Here is a 24,221-nt window from a genome sequence, read left to right on the forward strand (position 1 = left end):
AATGGATCGCCGGCTTTTCCTCAAACTTTCTGTTTTTTTTTTTTTTTTTTTTAGTTTAATGCAAAGGAATAATGTCGGAAGTCGTGATCGAAGAAGGGACCGGTTTAAGGAAAAAACAACGACAATAGAATTATGGAGGACATGTGTGGTGAGCTAAGTTAGGAGGCGAGATTCTAAAATGTCTTCGTATAAAACTTCAAAATGTACCCGTGGTATAGTCGTCGTCTTAAGTCTGGAGGGACGCAAAGTTTACGACGCGGGCGTCTACCCGCTGAGTTCGGATCTGTCCATTACCATCGAGGGGCCAGCATCACAGTGACAACTTCAAACAGTCAACTTCATGATTTTTCTCGTGCCGGATGAGTTTACTGAAGTTAAATGCATCCGTGTTCGCATCATCTGTTGGGCTAATATTGTGTCACTGCTCCTCTTGTCACTCCGTTGACGTCCCACGCTCGCTCCCTCTTCGCCGCTGTGTTTGCACTCTCGTCGATGTCGATCGGTGATCACCCACTCGTCTGGCCGCCTCACCATAATCTTTGTTCAAGACGTTGCCTTTCTTGTCCGTTTTTATTGTTTTTCTTTTGAAAAATTCCCGTTACTTCGGCATCTGCAACAAACGCGTCTCATGTATGTGCAGCGGTTCGTGTTTTTTTTTTTTCGGAAGACTGTCAGTTACACATCCTGTAATCACATCAAGTAATATTTTGCAGTTTGACGTAACAGATTTGAGAAGGGACAGAAAAGAAAGCAAAAATAAGAAGGTAAACAAGTCTGGACGTCAGGCTAGTCGTAACATCTTCGGCGACAGAACTGATCAACTCAACGAGTGATCGATATATATACTAGGCAGACAGTAAAAGGAAAGTGTCAATCACTTTCACGGCGGTTTTTTTTTTTTTTCCTTCAGGGAAGTTAACCCTAACTAGGCCGGGGGGGGGGGGGGGGGGCTCCGAGGCCCCCCCCCCCCTCGACGTTCCGCGCGATGTATCGCAATCGCAAATAGCTATCGCCGCGACATTTCATGACTTTTTTCTTTCGAGTCTCCCGCATCTTTTGACACCAAATTTGCGACGCCCGGGCGCGTGGTTCTGAAATTACGCATAAATATGTACATGCATGTCAGACCAAAAATTGCTCAAAAACGTGAATTCGTGTACAATTTCAATGCAAACTGCGCTTGCAGGCAAATTTCATAAAAGCATGATTATTTTGGTGTTTTATTGACTAAAATCAATGAATAACATATTTTCTTGTTCGGAGCGATGTCGCGGACAAATTTCATCAAAAAAAAAACAATGGAAAACATAAAGTCAAAAAACAAAGAAATATATAAGAAATTCCAAAAAAAACACAATAAAATACTTAAGAATTTTTTCTGATGTCACAATTTTTTTTATTACATTTGCTAAGGACACTGAAAAGAATATTTACACAAAAAATGTGCCTGTTTTGAGCTTTATTTTGTGATTTATACCAAATAGTCTGATTTCATGCATCATTATGCATAAATTAGCATAATTTATGCATCATTATGCATAAATTAGCAATTTTTTGAAAAATTAACTTCAAGGTATTTTAGATTACATCATAGGCAATGTGTGTGCCAATTTTCGTCGCGATCGCAAGGTCGACGGCCGAGATCTGGAGGGGGGGGGGGGGGGCCTGGGAGCCCCCCCCCCCCCCCCCCCCGGCTCTATCAACTACCTAAAGAGCCCGGCCTAGTTAGGGTTAAACCACTTTGTGTTCATGACTGCAACACGACGTCACCACGTTCACGTTGTCAATCTACTTCCATCCATTCCCCACCCACCCTACACACAGTTACATACACACGTACAACACACACCAATCTTCTGTAAAGCAAGTAGTTTTTATTATGTATACCTTTCTTAGGTGACAGGGGAACGATTTGTTTGTATGAATAGGAGCAACAAGTAAAAGATCTCTCCCTCTCTGTCTTTCTGTTTCTACCACTTCTAGCACGAAAATAAATGGGACAATAAATAGATAAATCGATATAAAGATTTTGATGACAAAAGGGTTAACTCCATTCTTATTAATTGGAGATATTTTTTATTGAAGCTGACAAAAAACAAGGCAAATAATGAGAAGATATGAAATATTTTACTCCATAATTTCAAGAATGTGCCTTGTTATGTGGCAAGTGAGGCATCAGATCGACTATTTCTAAGAACGACACTTAACACGTTTTGCAGCCAAACTCTTCATATTTTTGTTTATGAATAAACGCATAAGTATTTAGAACGTCTACGTATCACCAGCTGCGCCCAGCTTCTGTTGATATGTAAAGCAGTCGTTGGTTTGATTTTTTTTTTCTCGGCGTACATCCGTCCTTCTAATCTACTGGATACGGATAATTTCATTGTTAATGTCGTCCTGTCATTAATTTGTTTGATTGCGTAAACTAAGTGAGTGAGGGATTGGACACGGTTGAAATAGAACACGGCATATGACGCACGAACTTTTCCACGAATCATATTACACAGGTCCCTTCAGAATTATCACTGTGTCGGAAATTATGTAACGAGATCAGTGCACACTTTGAAGTGTACAGCCTAAGACATCGTTTGTCCATAGTTCCAACGCTCCAGGAATTAACCATTAAACCAAAGCGCATTATGTTCCGACTATGATTATGTATAGGAGAATGTTGAGAGGAAGTCCTACTCCAGTCCTCTGCATTACACTCAACTGTCATGACAGAGCCTTGTTGAGATTACTTCCTTGTTCTGCGGTTTCTTCCTTATCATGATTACTAAGCTGCCAGAAATAATTGTGTATGTTGTATGTCATTATTTCTTATTTCTATACAACGGAATGTTGGGGCAGATTTGTTGTTGTTGTTTTAATATATATATATATATATATATATATATATATATATATATATATACAATATTTATTATGTATGCATGGTTATGTGCGTGTGAGTGTGTTTTGATGTGTGTGTGTGTGTGTGTGTTTGAGTTTGTCTTCACGCGCGCGCGCGCGCACACACACACACACACACACACCCTCACCCCCGAAAAAATGGACCCCATGGAAGACCAGCTAATGCAGCTGAATATGAGCTGTACAGCCATCTTGTCAGATGGAAAATTAAAACAAAGAACAAACAAACTTCTCTCAACTTCAAGTACTGTCTTTACAGTTCTCTACATAGAAAATATATACTTTCATATATAATAATTGTTTTCAAACATTTAGATGATAATAATTGGAGAATAGATACCACGGTCCTTTAGTTTTTGATTTTTTGGTGGTAATTTCACTGTGCTAATCATTCGTAATAGATATTGTGATGACTGATATGACAACGGCTGCCAGAGATTGTTCCTTGATAGCTGGTTAACACAAACTTCCCACGATTAATGTAGTCAATAATTCATGTTCTCAGATTATTGATTTTGGTGTTGATATAGTAATTATGATTATAATGCCTATTACTATTTACTATAGGCACTATAATTGATGTTTATAATCAATTTGATGCTGGCATTGATATCGATGATTCATTGTTCGCTAAACAAAACGAACGAACAAACAAACAAATACCATGATTGCAATGTGCTTTCTACCAACATAACAGTACGACATAATCGTCAAGATTCGTAGTCTGATTCAAGATGAAGAAATTTTACATTGTCGACAGAAATCAGCAGTAAATGGGCACTGACAAAGCGCACGGAAGCCACATATTAATTATCAGATATCAGTAGGCACCTGTTTATGTAACCATGGTAACCCAAATTATCTCTTCTCTCTGTTTCATTTTACTTATTGCAGGTCTTCACTGGTCGCCGGTGCGATACGCTTCAACAGTTGCAAAGTGGAGGATGCACAAATATAACGAACCCAGAAACCGTTAAAGAAACTCCAGGGGTAACGTTATCGTTGCTGTCATTGATTTTACTAGTGATGTTATGATAATGATGATGACGATGATTATTGGTATTATTATTATTATTATTATTATTATTGCTATTATGATTATGATTATGATTATTATGATTATTATTGTTGGTATTATTATTGTTATTATTATTGGTATTATTATTACCATTGTTATTATTATTATAATTATTATTATTGAAATTATTAAACTGAAAACCTGCTTATGAAATATTACAGAGCATACCATTCTGAGAGAAATTCAAAGTTTATTTGATGAAAATCGGTTTTGTAATGGCTGAGATATCCACAAATGAAGTTAATCAAAGAGATACTAATAAAAGGTGGGTCCCATCTCTTATTATTATCGCTTGTTTTAGTTACCTCAGCCGTCTCAAAACAAATTTTCTTTAAATGAACATTGGATTTCTTTGAAATTACATGCTCTTTCATATTTCATAAGAGGTTTCCCATTATCTCACAAAAATAAAAACTATGCCATCCCTTTAAGGTCTTGGTCTTGTTAACTTGCTGTATAGCGTTACACGAGTTTAAAGGGTGTGTACAGTTCTGGTCGAGGTGAGGATTTAGCTTTTAACGTTTTGCGAGATATTCAGAAACCACTCTATGAGATGTCAAAGAGCATGCAATTCTAAAGGGTATCAAAAGTTTATTTGATGAAAATCGGTTTTGAAATGGCTGAGATATCCAAAAACAAGGTGAAACAAAGAGATCCTAATAAAGTTGTGGCCTGTCGCCTTTTATTATTGTCACTTTTTTTTTGATATCTCAGCCAATTCAAAACCAACTTTCATCAAATAAATTTTGAATCCTTCTTAAAATTACATGCTCTTTCAAATTTCATAAGAGGTTTCTCATTATCTCACTTAGAAATGTTCAAAACATGAATCCCTTACCTCAACCAGTACTGTACAGTCCCTTTAAGGAAGTATACTCCATTCCGTGGCTGCTTAGCTTTCCTCACTGAAAACAGGACAGACTTGCAAGCACTCTCTAAATTCTTTAGATTGAGATTAGAGATAAATCCCAAATTATACTGAAAAATCTCAATCTAGTAGATTTAGAAGTCAGGCATTTTCCCATTGTAATTTTTGGATTGGTCCCTCACCACTATGACCACAATCATATAGATCGATTTCCAATCTAAGGAATTTACACAGCAGGAGGACACGTTGGTATCACGTACGAAGAGGCAAGACTTTTGTTGATAAATCGAGTGATCTAAAGCGTGTGCAGAAGAATATGCTAAAAACACATTCATGCCTCCACAAAAGTAGCACTTGACCCAAGTATGCCAATGAACGGGCAAGTGATTATTGTTGGACGCTCAACACATCGAAAGCGCTAGTAAGCTTTCACTCAAGTGGCACTATGTTTTTAGCGAGATTGAATTTCTCTTTCGCCCTTTCTTCCTTTAACTCTCCGTCTGTCTCATGCTGTCTCTCCCTCTCTCTCTCTCTCTCTCTCTCTCTCTATTTATCTATATATATATATATATGCATATAATGTTTAGATTAAATATAGATATACAGAGAGATAGATGGATATGATAGATAGACGAGTATATCTGTATTTGTGTTTGTGTGTGTGTTTGTGTGAGTGAGAGAGAGGAGAGAAATAGGTAAACAGAGATAGATAGATAGATAGATAGATAGATAGATAGATAGATATAGATAGATAGATAGATAGATAGATGGATAGATAGATAGATAAATAGATGGATGGATATATACATAGATAGATAGATGGATAGATAGATAGATAGATAGATGGATATATAGATAGATAGATGGATAGATAGATAGATAGATAGATAGATAGGGGAGAGAGAAAAGGGTGGAGAAAGAACGAAAAGCAACAATAACGCAGAGGGAAGATAACTGCATGTGACAAACTCTCGAAGATCCAGTGATAGCGACGACAACCAGAGTGTTTTTTGTTTTTTTTTTTGTTTTTATTTTTTTGTCTCGTCTCTTACGGCTGATAGATGGTCGCTGATATTGGCTCCTCGGTTTGGCGCGGCAAAAAATATACCTCCGTCGGTGATGGATTAATCCACGCAGCTCGAGCGTCAAACCCCTGCGAAAGAGACGCAGGTGTGAGGGAAGAAGATAAAGATGCCGTCCCGAACGAGCGCTTCCTGAGCACGGAGCTTGCGAGTCCTTCTTGAGACTATAAGAACACTCGGATATGCTCGGATATTCAGTATGCAACGAAACGAAGGCATAGCCAGCCCACGGCTAATGCGAATAAATCCTCGAGGTATAAACAGAGTCCGTCGTGAAAGAAAGAGCGCGTGTGCTATTGAAATGGAAGATAAATACGAGATGAAATCTGAGAAGCAAAGAAATAATCAGATACTGCTACAATGTCTCCTGGCCATAATGCACCTAATACTGCTTATACCAAGGAGGTAGGCCTAGTAGGCGAGTCTCGCCTTGTATCTCCTTGCTTACATTGTTTTACTATTTCGACTACTCTTACTGCTACTGCAAGGCCTACTACTTCTACTTCTGCTGCTGATGCCACTGTACATGTATTACTATATCCTACTACTTCATTAACTATTAATGCTACTACTACTACTACTACTACTACTACTGCTGCTGCTGCTGCTGCTGCTGCTGCTGCTGCTGCTGCTGCTGCTGCTGCTGCTGCTGCTACTGTACTGCGACAGTACAACACTAAAACCTATCGCGATCAACGCTCCATAATCATAACACCTATAATTGTATTGAGCGCAGATATTATTTTGTTACAATGGATGCTAATAATGTGGGAATTAAACACGCTACGGTTTTTCCTCATCTTACGTGAAAGCCATTCACATTGCAAAACAGAGAGTGTAAAGTGTAGAAAAGGTCAATCATGCCATTTTTAGAGGGGGGTGGGTGGAAAACAAACATTGCGACGAAGTTCCGCCATCACGGGCCAACGTCAACGATATGTTTTCGCAGCACGGGGATAACAGTGCGACCTGTTACAGCTGACGATAGTTGAGCAAGATCTCACCCAGTTATACGACGTGATGGCGACGATATGCGGGGTGGTTGCTGGTTGTTTGGACAGCAGCGTGTTGCGGAGGGGGGATCCGATTGGCAAATGGGGGACACTGGAGGGGTGAGAGGGTTGCTATGATGTAGGAGAATGCTTTGAAAAATGTGATGCGACCTCGATCGAAAGAATAATACAAAAACAAAATGGAAACAAAAAGGGAGGAAGCGAAAAGGCCAAACTTCCTTGGAAATGTTGGCTTAAGGTTTGTTTTTCCTCTCAGCACACACACAGTTGCGGTGGAAAAGGGGAGGGGGGGGGGGGGCTGCTTAATATGTGATAATCTTTCATTGTGTTCAAGAGATGCCCGCAGGATGTGCACCACGTGCGGGTGTGGGGATTGATCTGGTTTTTGTTTTCGATTGCGGTCTTAGGTATACGCACATCTCTTCCGAAACGCACAGTACATCGTATGTGCATATCTCTATGCACCTGTTCGTGTGCATTAAAAATGAAGGAGACAAGAAGAGAATCGGGGGGGGGGGGCGGGGAGGAGGCGATATAGGATTCCTCCTCCTCCTCATTATTACAAGATGAAGCGAATCTGATTTTCTATCTATTTTTGGTGTTTCAGGGCAGAATTTAAAGGCATAATTTACCATTTGCAGATGAAAGCATTAGTGCTTTAAAATAGTTCTAAAATGTGAGTTAGGGATAGAAACAACCACTGTCGAAATTTGAATCCGTATAATCGATGTTAAGTGTTGTTAAATACACAAAATGTGAACAATAGTTATAATAAAAATGTTTCCAGACTAAACCGTATACAGTTACGGTTTATTGAGAAAAACCCTGATATCTCCTTATATTTTAGGTTTTATTGCAAATATTTCATATGGTAGGATGTTTTATGATACAACAGACCTACACATATGCATCAAATGTGATATCTGGAACATTTTTGAAATCACTGCTCCCAAAGGTAAACTGGACCTTTAAGAGTGCAGTATTCTCAATGCGCCCAAGAGAATCGAGCTAATCAGCTCATTAAACTGAGGCGGCATTTGCAGAACTACGTTCGCAATATGTAATCACTGTCATTTTTCTTAATCTAAACAATCCCTTCGCATCAAACAAGAGCATTGTACAAGGCAGAATGATTTGCAATATCTTCTGTCCCTTAAACTAACATTGAGCAATAATGTTAGTCTTTATCTTGCAGCGCATCTATGCGATGACTTATTATGAATCATGTCGCGTCAAACAAAAGAACAATGCCTGATTCTTGTATTGCGACGCCGCGAACGATCCTAGTGCATTCCCGCCAATTTCACCTTCATGAAATTCGTATCAGAATAGCAATTTGTTGCATGTTTGCCGTGTACGTCATTCTCAACCGTAGCATCGAGTGTACGCTTTCCTTTGTCCGACCTTTCCCGCCGTAAGTCTTTCCCTATTAAAAAAAAAAAAAAAAAAAAAAAAAAAAGGGTCTGTGCAATCAGCTACAAGATGCAGTCTCCCGTTACTATGACAACTACATCCTCGGATGCATTCATCCCTGTGTGCATGCATTGTGTTGATCACGAAATGCCCGATTCCATATGCTGTGTTTGCTTCGACTATATGGAATACTAGCGCGGTAGCGGCCCTGTTTGTGTATCCGACGTTGTTCGTAGATTCGTATCTTTCGTATTGCTGCGAGGCGCTTGTCTTTTGGCTCTCCAAGAAAATTATCGTCGTTTGTTCGTTGTCATTGTGGCAATATCTACCCTCCTCTCTCTCTCTCCTTCTCCTCCTCTTTCTCTTTGTACTGCTCTTTCCCTTTCTCTCCGTTTCTTTGTTTGTTCACACTCACTCGTTCTATTTATTTATCTATCTATCTATCTATCTATCTATCTATCTATCTATCTATCTATCTATCTATCTATCTATCTATCTATCTTTCTATTTTATATATCTATCTACCTATCTACCTACCTACCCACCTATTTATCTCTCCCTCTTTCTCTTTCCTTCCTCCACATTTTAGATCCCTCTCTCTAATTTCCCTCATTTTCTCCGTTCTCCATCTCAACGTAATGATCATTCTTTGTGCCTCAGTTTATATCACTTCTTATGGTAGTACCGCAACAGATGAAAATGTAATATTCCGTCTTTGATTACGTCAATTTTTCTTCAGATGCTAACCACCCCTCTCAAATTTGATAACTCTCTCTTCTAACTCAATCCATGTGATTGCTGACTGTTAGTCGTTAGTCTTGGGAATGATACAATGTACGTCAGTGCTGCTAATGTTTTAGCCAATTCGACTTTCTGCGAAAGCTAACAGTAATTATGATGTAGCGCCTGCCTACATACCCGCTCCTTCTTCATTCTTCCCTCACTTGTCCTCTTATGCGATCCTTGCCTCTTTTATTGTGTTTATTAAAGGTAATATACGAATTACCTTTTCGCTGAAATTTCCATAAGAGATGTTCCGTTGTTTTAACAGTAAAAAAAAAAGAATGCATCGATGAATGCTTCGTGCAATTTCGGCTCACGCACAAACGATATCCTATGATTTGGCACATACTGTACTGTCTGTGTGTGTCTGTGTCTCTGTGTGCGACCATGTGTTTGTTTGAATTGTCGCTTTGAGGTTGTGTATGCATGACTGCAAAAAGGGCATCTTTTCGACGAATGGCGGTGTGCTTCGAGAAGCTAACCCATTTGCCGAAGTCGTCGTCGTCGTCGTCTTCTTATAGGGAGCTTTAGATTTGCGACGCGGACGCTTGAGACGATTGCGTTGGACGTTCTCCTCTCTCCCTGCGTCGTGCTGTAAAGTAGCTTTGTTGATAGATTACGCGAGGACGCAACCTGTAAAAAGTAAAATGGCGTCCCAATATGATCAGTGCATCAAAAAGCTGCGTCGTGAATTTGCGCGGACGTAAAAATAGCCCAGAACGCGTAGTGAAAACTCAGACGACGGGAGATGGACTTTGTTAAGCAATTGTGCGCATGCTCAGAACAGGTGTTTTTGTTTTGTTTTTATCCTGTGAACGTCCGCGTCTTGAAAATCTAAAGCTCCCTATTATTCTTTTACTTCTTCAAGACGACGCAAGCCCTAACACTGATTCCAATCGCTCTTCTCTCACTGTATCTTCCCGCAGGATCTCCCGTTGAGTAACACCGGAGCGCCGCTGGATGAGATCGTCCAGGTCAAGCCTCAAGAGATGCGAATCAAAGTCAGACCAAGTAAGTCGCGGTCGATACAGACCGCTAGAGTAGGTTATTCTGAATAACAAATGACATGGTTTTCTGCTGGCTTGCAGAATGCATTAGAACGTTAATATCCTTGTTTGTTTTCTCCACCATAGCCGCAGTTACTGTTCAGCACTTAAGCAATAATATTATGAAATCAAATGTCATTTACTTGAATAAACTCTCGTGGGTCGCGAGATAATTATGATTATTCAAGTAAAACAAAATTTGAAGTCACACTGGGAGAAAGATACCAGTAAACGGATGGATTAAGATTAAAGGGAACACAAACCCAAAGAGCAATGTGGATTGAGTAAAAGCAGTAACATTAGTAGAACACATCAGTGAAAGTTTGATGTTGGAACCGCTGGATGAGGAGACTACTAGAGGTTATGACGTATGAGAGGACCACGATATAAAGAAAATATAAAAGGAATTCCACAAAAATTCACTTTTTTAGCAAAATGAAAGAGTTCTTGACTAACCGCTTTCAGAAAGCAGGGGGAATAAGTGCTACCCCTAACATATGTCAGTATCAAGTTGATGGAATGTGTAATTTTCATGAAAAATGAATTTTTATTGAATTCCCTTTTTATTTTCTTTATATTGTAGTCCACTCATACGTCATAACCTTTAGTAGTCTCCTTACCCAGCAGTTGCAACACCAAAACTTAAAAAATTCATAACTTTTGCATCGATTGCCCGATTTTCCTCAAACTTTCACTGATGTGTTCTACTAATATTACTGCTTTCACTCAATCGACATTGCTCTTTGGGTTTACTTTCCCTTTAAAAATGAAACCAACAGATAAAAACGCAGCTGTCTTAATATTGAGTTTGTCAAATATTTTACCATTTTTGGTGTATCGTTACAAGAGCAGAATAATAGAAACGAAGATACTTTGATTTGGTACGCTAATGTACAAACAAAATCACGTCACGATGTGTGATAAATACACTTCATGAAACGTGTGAAACAAATGAGTGAAAATATTTATATAATATTGACTGGCCCTGAGGGAGGTACCAGAAAATATTGCCCAAACTGAAAGCATATTGCCCGAGTCGAAGACGAGAGCAATATGTTTTCAGTGCGGGCAATATTTATCTGGTACCTCCCGAAAGAAAGGCCAGTCAATATCATAATTATTACCTAGGTAAATTAAGAAAATATGTAAATACGGCTATACACTATTATATGATACAGATCAAGCCACATTTGACTACCTGTACACCATCAACATGTTGAATAATTGCAAAATTGTTCATCAATGTATCATTCAACTCCAACAAGATACATGTAGTTGTAACAGGCAAACTTCAAACTTCTGAACGTTCTTACACTTTATTTTTACTTTTCTGTTTAAAGTTTGAGAGTTGTAAAACTGATGATTACTGTGCAATCACTGATCACAAATGGACTAGTGCCTAGTGCTGCTGTAAGTGGTCGACCTTGTATAAGCTGATTTATCAGCGTTCTTCTGCGGTGCGTGTAACTGACACCCTGGACGTCCTGGAATGTTTTCTTAGGGAGGTGGGGAGAGAGATTCCACTCTTTCTCTTCCCATCTCCCCAAACCGGAAGATTGCACTGTTTGCACATACTGTTACTGTTACCATGGAGGTAGTGCTGTTACGCAGCGACGTGGCGAAAAGCATATTGACTGCTGACCTTTAACCCTGCAAAATAACAACTCCTGACCTTTAACCCTGCAAAATAACAACCGGAATTGCCTGGCAAAACTCCCTCGTATGGGTAATAATGTCTGATATTGATTGCAATACGCACGTCTGAATAGGGACAATTGAACAGGGTTTTGGTGGGATCATAGAATATAACCTCAAGTCCGGAGATCAAAGTGTGCGATTCGTAATGAGGGCGCTATTTAACCGCAGCTGTTGGACACTAAAATAATATTATAGTGGTTCTCTTGTGTAAATCAGTGGACGGGCTATGAACGCGACACTTACTATTACTTACAACACGCTGTCTCCGCTAATTACCACGAAGTTATCAGCACAAAATATCAAAGTTACATGAGCATGCATACGTACTGCTTTCATGGAGTAACTATGGTGAAGAGGAAATAAAAATGAGATCTCTTATTTATCGTGATCCTATAGCCTGAAAATTATTAGGCTTAGGGGGTCGTTGCTTCATGTGTTTTTAATGCCCACTTTGATATTGCAGCTGCAATGGCTTTCGTATTTCTAGAGTAAATAAAGTTAGGTCAGACATTTGTATGCCCAGGTGTAGCCCGTTGTGGAATAGCTAACCCTTATTGTTATAAATAAGAAAGTTAACATCCTTGAGCATGTTTTAATCTTTAAAGGTCCAGACACATATCATTTTGTATAAGCAGACAGGGGGACTTGTATTGCTTCAAGCATATCAGAAGCCATTTGCAACGCATCGGAATCATTGTGTTTGCGCTTTATAAATTTTAGATTATCTCATCTATCTTTTGTAGCCTTCGTGTCTGACTGAGTTAAATCCTGAGTAATATGGCAGACGTGATGAGCATTGAGTCGTGCAAAGTTCTCGGTCTGCGCCGAAACAAATGACTAAAGGCAACTATGATGGGTGTAAAATGTTGATTTACGACCAATTTAGTAATCACTTTTGTGTGTGAGGGGGAGGGAAGATTGAGGCAAGGAAAGCCGCGTGTTTGCTATCAGACTGAATTATAGGTGTTTCTAGTATGGCAAACTGAGTAGAGTAAAATGAACATGGTGCTTGAATATTTGTTGAATACTTGCTCCTTATCAACTGCTACACAAGATCTCCATGGTAACGTTCAAATCGATGGGAGATTGCTCCCACTATAGGTATAGTTGCGCGGATCTGTCACGACCCAGCGATCCATCGACGTTCCTTCGATGTCCCAGGGTCCCCACCTCCCTCCTCCCCCCCCCCCCCTCCTCCTTCCCCACCCCTATTCGGATTACCGGAAACCTTGCTATAGCAGTGAAGCGAGGCGAAGGCAGAGCGTGTAGCTCCCTTATCTCTTCCGGCCTCCAGTCGAGGTGATTAAGGCGATGAGATGAAGGCAATGCCTCCAGCAAAACGATTGAAAGAGCGCTCTTTCGGCAGTGATCAAGACGTTTGATTTTCTTGTACATCCGCCCAAAATTCTCAAATTCACTCGCGACTAGTCAAAAGTATAAGGAAATCTTTATTTGTAAAAACAACCAATGGCAAAGAAACGTCCAGAACAAAATTGAAACGGAGAGTAGTACCTACAAAGCAATTTTAACCATTGCTTACTGGAACCAAACGTATCATGTATGGACTTTATTGGACATATAGCAATATCTATAGCGGAAAGGGTTAACGTATAAATCCATTACTTTTTGAGCTACCTTATTAGAAGGCAGAAGTACGCTGAGATAGAGTGAAACAAAAGCGATAATACCAATAATGTACCCAAAACGAAAACACTTTTATGCACTGTAAGGAAAAGTGAATTCCCCCACTGGTTGTTGGAAATGAGGAAGTGTTGGTACAGTTTCATTCAGAATATTATCAGGGAATAATAACAGAACAGTAAATTTGGGGTCTTTGTTTGTTTGGTTTCGTTCGGTTTTGGTTTCACCTTGCTTGTCTTACTACTTTTGAATGGACAATGATATACTCGTATGCGCGGCTTTGTTCAGACTGTTACTGTGGGCAGAGTTCATGTGTGTTTGTGCTGTTCCTGTTCTTTTTTAATCCAAGTTTTTGTTTCCTCATTTCTAAGTGCTTGTTTTCTGGAGGAAGTTGAAAAAATACCACAACGGCGTAGGTGATGTACCAAGTCAGAAAGATGATGCACCAAAGCTCCAATGCCAACAGTTGTCGGAGGTCTCGATCATAACTGAATGGCCGTAACTTCATGAACTTAAGTTTTAGGACGTATCACAAGAACATAGGTATAGGGATGTTACATGGTAATCTGCCGTATCAAAGTGGGCACCTCTCTTTCAAGGGTTACCACAAGACGCTATGGGAAGTCAACAGGGAGTAGGAAGACATCGAAGTAGTATTCTCTTTATATAATACAGATTGTTTAGATTATGTCATATTTATAGTGTGTGCCGTATGTAGGCGAATTATGTCTAAATTTTGGCGGACTTGCTTAAGAAAAGAAAGACAGTCATTTACCTCATGTAACTCGGGTCTGATATCTTTGACATGTATAGAAATTGATGAATTGTATACAATTTTCCTCTTTGCTTCGACAGCGGAGAAGACGACCATCAAGCTGTATGTTCGTCAGGCCGAGGACTACCCGGTGGACCTCTACTACACTATGGATCTCAGTCATTCCATGAGCGACGATCTGGGCAAGCTAAAGGAACTCGGCAGTACCCTGGGTAGGTATAGATTCGTCAGCACTCGTCACGGACATTGGTGTCATCGCCTTATTCTTTGTCTCCTCCTCCTCCTCCTCCTCATCTTCTTCTTCTCCTGTTTCTTCTTCTCCTTCTCCTCATCTTCATCTTGTCCTCCCGTTTTTTCTCCTCCCTTTTCTTTCTCTCCGTCGGTTCTTCTTTAAAATTTCTGTTCTTCATTGCAGTGCCCTCTTTCTGCCAATTTTCTTCTCTCGTTATTTTCTTCCATTTCCTCCTCCACCTATTTTCTGCGTCATTATCAAAATCTGTTGCTGCCTATACTTTTCTGCGCTTTCCTGTCACATTCTCCATCTTCCTTTTCTGTTCTTCGTTCTTTGTGCTGTCTTTCTCCTTGCGTCACTATTGTCTTAAAGGGAATATAAACCCCAAGAACAATGTGGATTGAGTGAAAGCAGCAACATTAGTAGAACACATCAGTGAAAGTTTGAAGAAAATCGGACAATCGATGCAAAAGTTATGAATTTTTAAAGTTTTGGTGTTGGAACCGCTGGATAAGGAGACTACTAGAGGTTATGACGTATGAGTGGACTACAATATCAAGAAAATATAAAGAAAATACTACAAAAATTCATTTTTCATGAAAATTACAAATTCCATCAACTTGATATTGACATATGTTAAGGGTAGCAATTATTCCCCCTGCTTTCTGAAAGCGGTTGGTCCACTGCTCTTTCATAGTTCTAGAAAAGTGAATTTTTGTTGAATATCCTTTATATTTTCTTTGTATTGTTGTCCACTCATACGTTGTGTTCATGTTCCAAGTCGGTGTTTGCAAGCAAGCTGTTAGCGATCTTCTTCCGGTTTCATAATTCCAAGATGGTCTGAATTACGGAATAAACATTCCGCCATTGAAAGGAAATGACACAGACGCTCTGAGATAGGATGGATAACTCTCTATCCCTCCCCACCCTCTCTCTCTCTCTCTCTCTGTGATAAAGACAAAATAAAAACAGATACAAAATTAAGGACACGGTCTTTCCGGGTGTAATTCGGAATCTTGTTGTATCAGCCTTAATGAATAAGGAAACCTGAAGCCTCAAAATACAGCGTCGGATTTGATTATTTGGTTTTGAATCGCAGAGTGGGCTTCCTCTCTTGAAGACCACCATCCGAGAAATGAGAATGAAACTTAACAAGTAGACCAAGGTTATCATAGCCGGATTGAATCTCCTCTCCACATCCGATTCGACTGAAATATCTGCTTTTTAGGCTCTAGACCCTGGGGAAAACAGAAATCAAGAAATACCAAAAACAACATTATGGAGACATGGAAGTCTCATGCGTCCAAATATGGACTAACAGCCGGCTCGGCCGGCCTCCGTTCGTGATGATGATTTTCATCAGATGTGCTTGTTTAACTGATATTATTTGTTGAAGTCTAAAGGTAGTCCCAATCTTTTTTTCCCCTTAAAAAAAAAAAAAAATGTCGCCTGGATGATGACGTCACGGATCCACACCACGTCTGTCATGATACGTTCATTGGCAGTAAGGTGTACATAAAGCCCTATAGTAACAGTGCGAAAAAAGGAGGATTTAGATTACTAGTATCACATCGACGTAATGAAATTCTGAAAGCTGATTGGCTTTGGCTGTAGTAGTAGCATTTGTTGTTGTTTGACTGTTACAGTGAAAATGAAGACAGAGGGGCGGGTACAAGTTCAAGTGAGGCGATTTGCTGCAATTCTGAAAGGTTAATCTGTTTTGGTCGTGAATTGAAAATTATTTCTAACTGGGGTAAAAACGTCTCCACTCTCCCGAGACAAAATTGCCGCTTTCGAATAACAAAGCTATGTTAACTCGAAGTGCGCCTACCAAAACAAAAAGATGACCATTCGATTGTCGCAATCAACATTACTTACAAGATTTTTGTTCTGCCGTCCTTGTAGCGGAGGCTCTTGGAGGAATCACCCGAGACTACCGGCTTGGATTCGGGTCCTTCGTCGATAAGACTGTTCTTCCATACGTCAGTACAGTTCCAGCCAAGTAAGTTCCCGACTTGATCCCATTGTTGTTGATGATGGTGATGTGTATTTTTTCCTTACATCAAGTCGTAGCTTTCCTCGCTTTCAATCAGCTCCGCTTTCGGCTCTCCATGAACCTGAATTTTCACGGATTTCCAATGCGAGAGCTTTTGTAACATTCAGAGGGCAAACCTTGGGACTTTAAAATAACGAAAATCCTAATCCTGAAAGAGTTTGTTTGTCGTGTCGTTCTCTTTTGGGGATGATACTTCTTCAGTGTCTAAACTGGCAGGGGCAATAATGTAAGACATCCATTGTCCTCGTTGTGTCATCAAGTTGAGTCTATCATCTTATTGGGTTCATTTTGACACGGTTCAGCCGTTGACAATGACAACTGTGATGGCAACTAAAAAGTAAGAGTATCGCTATATTTCTTACTTGAGCAGAATCAGGCTTACTTGTCAGCAAATGAGAATTAAAGTACAGTTTGGATTTAGTAACTTCACATTATCTTTTTATAACATTATATAACATTATAATGGTTCACGTTCTTCAATCTATGTCAGTCTGTCAGATTGAAGTCTGATACCAGCAGAACCCCCCCCCCCCAAAAAAAAAAAGCACCACACACACACACACACACACACACACACACACCCACACACACAATACAAACTTGTGTGCAAGTCTAATCATGGATGGACGAGATGTGTGTGAGAGAGAGCGCAAGCGGGCAGTTGACTCATTGAATTGTCGTCGTTACTGTTACGTGCAACTGACGTAGGCTAATGACCTTTGAGGCATAACATTTCGAAAGATCTGAAATCATAATTTCCTCTAATTTTTTTTTTCCTTGCAGGTTGCTATCACCGTGCTCCGGTTGTGCCAAACCTCATGGCTTTCACAACGCCTTGCCGCTCAACGAGGATCCCACTCTTTTCGCGGTAATTTCACGTTCCCTTTTGCTCTTCCGTTACAGTTTTGAGAGTTATGGCAATAAGAAAGTTAGTAATAACGATGATAATGATAACAACAATGATAATTATGATATGATGACAGTCATCACTATTACTATCGTTCTTATTATAATTATTCTCATTCTTATCAATCTTCTTTTGCTGATGACGATGATGACGATGATAATTACCATTATCATTGTTACTGTAATTATATGTAATGTCACTCACGCCTCCTCTTTTATTGTCCTTAATCATCGATTCCGTGTTTTTTTTTTATCATAATTCTTATTACTCTTATGCTTTCCCCCTGCTCTATCTCCTCATCCTCATCCTTCTTCGGTAGTTTTGTTGTTTCCTCTTTTTTTTCTTTTCCTTCTCCTTCATCTTCTTGTGCTCCTATTTTCTGTTCTCCTCTCGCTTCTTTAAATGTTTCTCCTGTCTTCTTCTTCTTCACCATCATTTCGTTTCTCTCCCCCTCCCCATCTCTCACTCTCCATTGTTGTGTCTACCATTAACCCCTGGTTACCTCTCATCCTTTTTTTTCTACCAGTCCAAGCTGAATGACACCATCGTATCGGGGAACCTGGACACCCCCGAAGGAGGCTTCGACGCTCTCATGCAGATCGCTGTGTGTCAGGTGAGTTGGCGTTACTCATAACACATTCTACTCCTTTTCCTCCTCCTCCTCCTACTCGTACTCGTCCTCCTCCTCCTCCTCCCTCCTGAAATTTCTAAACAAGGTCGCAGAATGTTTTCCTAATATATGTAATATGTGTGGAGGGAGGGAATCAAGATACCTTGTCCATCATGCTTTGAACTTTCAAAGCACCGCACTTCCATCTTCAATATGTTATTTTGTTTTGACTTTTTTTTTACATAGATTACTTTGTGTCCTATCTATAATTAATCTCTTTCTGAAATCGTACAGTATTTGAGTCATTAAACAGTATTACATAGAAATCTCGGACGGGAAGGATGGGGTGCAGCTGCCCTTTTTGCCCCCCCCCCCCTCCTCCTGTGTAGAATATCTATACTATAACAATAGTGTATCTTGCATGCAACTCTATGAGTACGCTGAAGAGAAAACAGAGATGCAAAAGGTGAGCGACGACGAAAATAAATTTTATTCATTTTTCCCTTTCTATTGAGTTATTCCGATTACATTACCACACATGACAGCCAGCGGCTTGCTCCACATTCTCCACATACATGCCGCTTCCTCAGCTCTTGAAATGCTATACTTGGATATACGAGATAGAGGGTTGTTACAAGATCTATCAAAAACACCAACAACCACCATTTCGTCGTTGCCATGGCGACAAATACGTCAGGTCTCTCGAAACATGTTTGTCAGACAATGTGATCAGTAGGAAAAAATCCCCCAGGTGAGCTGTCTGCATGCGAGTTGTTACCATGGTTGTGTGCATAGACGTGTATTATAAACAGCTCTAAGGTTGTTTTGTAAGCCCACGTGGCTAGACGGCTGTTTTTTCTCTTTTACTGCTACACTATCGCGCGCAGAAATAGCTGAATTTGTTGGGAGAGCATCATATCTGTTGACTCTCTGTAAACCGTTTCCCTCGACTCCCGCCAGGCGTGCTCAGCTGTGATCATGTGAGGATATTGAATATGGATTTTCAGCAAACGCTATCTCTTGTCGTCGTCCAATTCTTCCCAAATTGGCGTTGTCATGGTGAAGTGTATTTTCTCTTTTTTCCCTCCAATGAGAGAGATTGTCTGCTCCTTTCGCCAAAGACAGCATGAGTCCATACGCGAAATCAAAATGATGAATATTATTTATAAGAGCTTGTTTCGCCGCGTTATTCAATACCATGTATTGCCAAGATATTATTCGAGACCTTCTTGCCCCCTCTATCTTTCACACACAAGCACACAGACAGACAGACACACAGACACACACACACACGACGTGAAGACCTGTTCTTGCCTGTTGAGTGCGCTACATCACGATTCTGCCGTCAAATGCTGATTAAATTTTAAGTTAATACTAGAATAGTAGTACGCTAGCACAAGGTGAGAAGAATAATTCATGTTTCACTAGTCTTCTGAATTGGCATAGGCATGTACACGAAATACCTCGTGTAGAATGAAGAGCCTTGTCTACAGGTTATTGATATATTGCATAAGCTAAACATGAAAAATATTTATATTAGATATATATCCACGTAAATATCGATAAGAAAGGTGGGAGTGTCAGTTCAATTTTGAATAACCTCCCCTGTCTCTCAAAACAATTACTCTGCTGCCTAACTTCAGAGATTATTCACAGTACATTACAAAATGTGGTACACCTCACAGTTGTAGCACTGTGTATACATATTGAAGGCATGGTGTTTTCTCAATAACGTTATCAAGACGATCGCAAAACGCTAGTATAAAAGTTGCCTTATTGGCTGCCTTGGCTTGTCAACAACTTAGCTATGCAAAGGTACACGGTGAGTTGGCTCAGTCAGTAGCGCGTCTGCCTCCGACCCAAGCGACCCGGGTTCGAGCCCGAGTCTGGACTGAGCAATGTTGTGTGTAATCATACCGTCCCCTCTAGCAAGAGGCAAAACACTCTGTCCCTCGGATAGGACATAAAATGGAGGTCTCGTGTAAGAGAGAGTAACAACTCATGCACGTAAAAGATCCCGCTTCATTCATTCATCGCAAAGAGCAGGGTGTTTAACCCGGTGAAGTGGTCCTGCCTCACATCCAACTGGACCCCATGGAAGACCAGCTTCGCATAGCTGAATATGGGCTATCCAGCCATCTTCTCAGATGGTAAATGAACAAACAAACAAACAAACACGTGTACTGGCAGCTCACAAAAAGAATGTGTAGAGACGTTAACGACATAAAAAGTTCTTTGCAATCATTGGACAAGAAAATGTGTGATTGAATTGGACATTTGAAGAAGGTACACTTGTTGTCATGCACGGAATGCGCACGGCTACCCCTCATTTAAGCAGAAACAAAAAGAAAGCTAGCAAACTTTCATTACATGGTTCTTCTTCATTGTTGTTAGTGTTATTCTAAGAAACTAGATTGCACAAAATTGCACAAAATTTGAACACGCTATGATTTTTACTCCCACGACAGCAAGACATCGGGTGGCGGCCGAAGGCCCGGCATCTCGTCATCTTCACCACCGATGCTTCCTTCCACTTCGCCGGGGATGGCAGGGTAAGCGTTTCACCTCAACATCCTATCTGTTTAGGTTTCTTTCCTCAGTAGGACTGGCAATTCCCTAAAAATACTATATAATCTCATGCATACCTCTTTGATATAAATGGGTAATCCTGACTACCAGACAATTTGTGTGTGGCTTACCCGAAATATGTGTTGAAAATTAAATACGACGAAATGAAATGAAATGAAATATCAAAACTCATGCGTGTAAAGTGGATTCTCAGTATTCAGTCTGGTATTGAATGATATTTCTTTCCAGAGGAAGAGGTGACTTTAAAAGGTCAATACACTGCAAAAAGTCCGGTGTTAAATATGAAACACCGAGCTGGTGTTAAATTTTCGGTGCTCATTTGTGGTGTTAGATCAACACCTCCGGGTGTCACTTGAAAATATAGAATTGTTTTTTGAATAGTTTCTTAATTACTGTTTTTCTTGTTGATTTTGAACTTCAACAAGACAATCAAGAATTTTCCGATTAAGTACTTGATTTTTGATAAAAAGGTGTGAACACATTTACACCACAGTAACACCAGTTGGTGTGGCCTCCTATTGAAGCTGGCAGGGTGTTACACCATTGATATTAACACCAGCAATATCAAATCAACACCATGCGGTGTCATTGCTGAATTAACACCAGCGCAGTGTCAAAAATATCACCAGCTGCAGTGTCAAATTAACACCATGAAGTGCCAGGTGAACATTTTTCAACAACATCACAAAATACTTTCTACACCTGTGGGTGTGGTCCTCTATTGACACTTGATCGGTGTTAGATGTAACACCCGTGGTGTTAAATCTAACACCAATGTTTTTGCAGTGTACTAGGTCCCTAAGGGAAATAAATGTCCATAAATTTAAATGTTTCACTTGACCGATGTAAACGTCGTTGAAATCTTTGCCTGCTGCTACATTTTGCTTCATCACCAATAAATTGTTGTCATTAAAAGCTGCTATCTCTATGGATCATTCTCGAGAGCGTGGTGTTTTCAATATGGAATGATATTTATGAAAGCTTGTCAACGATGTGAATGGATGTAAAGTGAGGCTGATGTCTCAGGGAGAAATCTTGATCTCATGTTTGTTTTACGTTTTATATTTACTTTTCCTGAATGCGATATAGCTGGGAGGTATCGTTGAGCCCAACGATGGCCAGTGCCATATGGACCCTGTTACCAACCTGTACACATGGAGCACACTTCAGGTAAAACTTTCCTCCGACAACCACGATGCAATCATAACCAAAAAGTAATGACAACATTGTCTTATCAACAAGGGTAGCATCTTCTGATCTAGTACTGTTCTCTTCATAATATGATCATTATTACCCTTTTATATGCTTGTCATCCATTTGAGCACCTGGGTTAGGAGGGACATGGTGCGTAAATGTAGTATCTTTGCACCAAGAAGGATTTGAACCTATGATCTATTTGCTTCTGTGTCCACAGCCCTTACCACTTGACCACAGTGTCCCCATTTGTTCACATGACATTTGCATTTACACTCAAAGCACTCAAAGTAAAAATATATTTTTTACCACATTGAGCTTTATACGTTTCAGAACATAATTGTACATGAGAAGCACAATAAAGCTTGCGAGAACTAATTACTGAAGATACTTGGCAACAAACAAATAATTACCAATCACAAAATTAATACCTGTTATGCTTTACTTTACGATAGACAAGCTGATTCTGAATTCATGATGATCACGCTGAAGATAACTTACTCTTACCTGTAGTGGTAGCATATCATATGCCTCTAATCGTGTTGTCAGTTTTCAATTATTTTATCAGTGTGTTCGCCTATTACTATGGATGTCCATGATGAATACGATGATAAAGATGACGATGGGATAAGAATAATGCCGACGATAATTATGATGATGATGAGAATGATATAGGCGATGAAGAAGCCGATACTATAAACGGCAATAATGATGATGATAAAAGTCATAATGAATGGATGAATGAAGGCATGATGATGATGATGGTGATGATGATGACGATGATGATTATGATGATGATGATGATGATGATGATGATGATGATGATGATAATGATGATGATGATGATGATGTTGATGATGATGATAATGATAATGATAAAGGTAATTATTATAATGACGATGTTGATGGAAACTACGGAGAGAATGAAACCGTTGCTGCTGCCCATGACCATGTCGATTACTTTAGTCAAACATAGACGACTTATTTCACATGGTGTCACTCTGTTATCGTCTTTGTACCTTTGTACAGGATTACCCATCGATTGGTCATCTGAGTGCCAAGCTACGAGAAAACAATGTCATTCCAATCTTCGCTGTTACACGCGACCAAACATCTCTATATTCCGTAAGTCCTCCTCTAGATTTCTATTCTGAGGAAACTGTTAGAATCTGTCATTATATAGGAATTGCCCGTAGATGTATACGCTTCAGATGTGACGCTCATACAATGTTTGATCCATCGTTGTGACATTCTACCGCCATTTTGAAAACTCGATCATCTACGAAAATCCGGTTTGTAGGGGAAATTGTAGCATACACGAGGAAATAGCAAGTGCCTATTTCTTTTTTCTTTTCTTTTTTTTACTAGGTAGCAGAGCCGCCGAGTCTCCTTGATTCTAATGAAGCTCCTTTTGGAGAAAACAAATATAATTTCTTTTCATCCTCACAAAAGACTACGAGAGCTTTCCTGATTACAGAATGGTGTTTGCCTATTGACGGACTGAGATTCAAGTAAAATATAGTTAGCTCCTTGGTATCTGGTTAGAACCTTTACTGATTTTCATGTGTGAATGATGAAAGTTATGATTTTGGGCGTGATATGTACAGATCAACTGGAGGATGAAATATTTGTAACGGAATTCTCCATAATGTTAAAGTGCAACACATTTTGTAGAATTGGTTTTCAAATCGAGAACTGAAAATTGTGGATTAAATACAGGGAAATTGATTATTTCAGTGCTCAATGAGAGGAGTGGCGGGGACAGCACAGAAGTGTATGATAAGTGAAATAAAAAAGGAGTCGAATTAAACGCGAAGCAAATACATTATTTCACGTTTCCGATTTGAACGAGCAATAGCGTACGTAACTCCCAAAGATTAAGGGTGGTTCCGATATATGACTGCTTAGTTGGCATGTGGCTGTATACCTTTGTTTCCCTGAAAATTGATATGCAGGCCTACATTTTGTTCTACCTGCGTCTTGATCAATGTTGTTATTGAGTTACGACCTGTTTTTTTTTTCGGTCAGTCTGTCAATATTATAAGTACCTGATGCTAATGATTATCATTACCATCACTATCATCACAACAATTATCATCAACTCATCATCCTTATCAATATTCATTCGCCCTCTAGAGTCTAGAGACGTACATCGAAGGGGCGACAGTAGGAGAGCTGGATGCCGACTCGGGCAACGTGGTGTCCCTGATCAGAGACAACTATGAGGTAAATAGCGCCACCATGCGACATTTTTGTTCTCACTTGGCTTCTCGTTTACACTAGTTATTGAAAATGCATGCATGTACTGTTCATGTATTGT

The 24,221-nt window shown here is 39.7% G+C and overlaps 1 protein-coding gene across 1 annotated transcript in view; it reads left to right on the forward strand.

Annotated features, from left to right (window-relative positions):
* The window catches only part of LOC140243249 (integrin beta-1-like), a 48,542-nt gene that overhangs the window by 12,198 nt on the left and 12,123 nt on the right, over positions 1 to 24,221 (forward strand). The window contains exons 3-12 of the mRNA XM_072322920.1: positions 3,811 to 3,906; positions 10,080 to 10,164; positions 14,394 to 14,525; positions 16,451 to 16,547; positions 17,385 to 17,469; positions 18,035 to 18,121; positions 20,587 to 20,670; positions 21,797 to 21,877; positions 22,931 to 23,026; positions 24,038 to 24,127. Coding sequence (XP_072179021.1) covers positions 3,811 to 3,906; positions 10,080 to 10,164; positions 14,394 to 14,525; positions 16,451 to 16,547; positions 17,385 to 17,469; positions 18,035 to 18,121; positions 20,587 to 20,670; positions 21,797 to 21,877; positions 22,931 to 23,026; positions 24,038 to 24,127 — 933 coding nt within the window. The remainder of the gene's footprint in view (positions 1 to 3,810; positions 3,907 to 10,079; positions 10,165 to 14,393; positions 14,526 to 16,450; positions 16,548 to 17,384; positions 17,470 to 18,034; positions 18,122 to 20,586; positions 20,671 to 21,796; positions 21,878 to 22,930; positions 23,027 to 24,037; positions 24,128 to 24,221) is intronic.

The sequence above is a fragment of the Diadema setosum genome, chromosome 20 (assembly GCF_964275005.1).
Source record: "Diadema setosum chromosome 20, eeDiaSeto1, whole genome shotgun sequence".
NCBI lineage: Eukaryota > Metazoa > Echinodermata > Echinoidea > Diadematoida > Diadematidae > Diadema > Diadema setosum.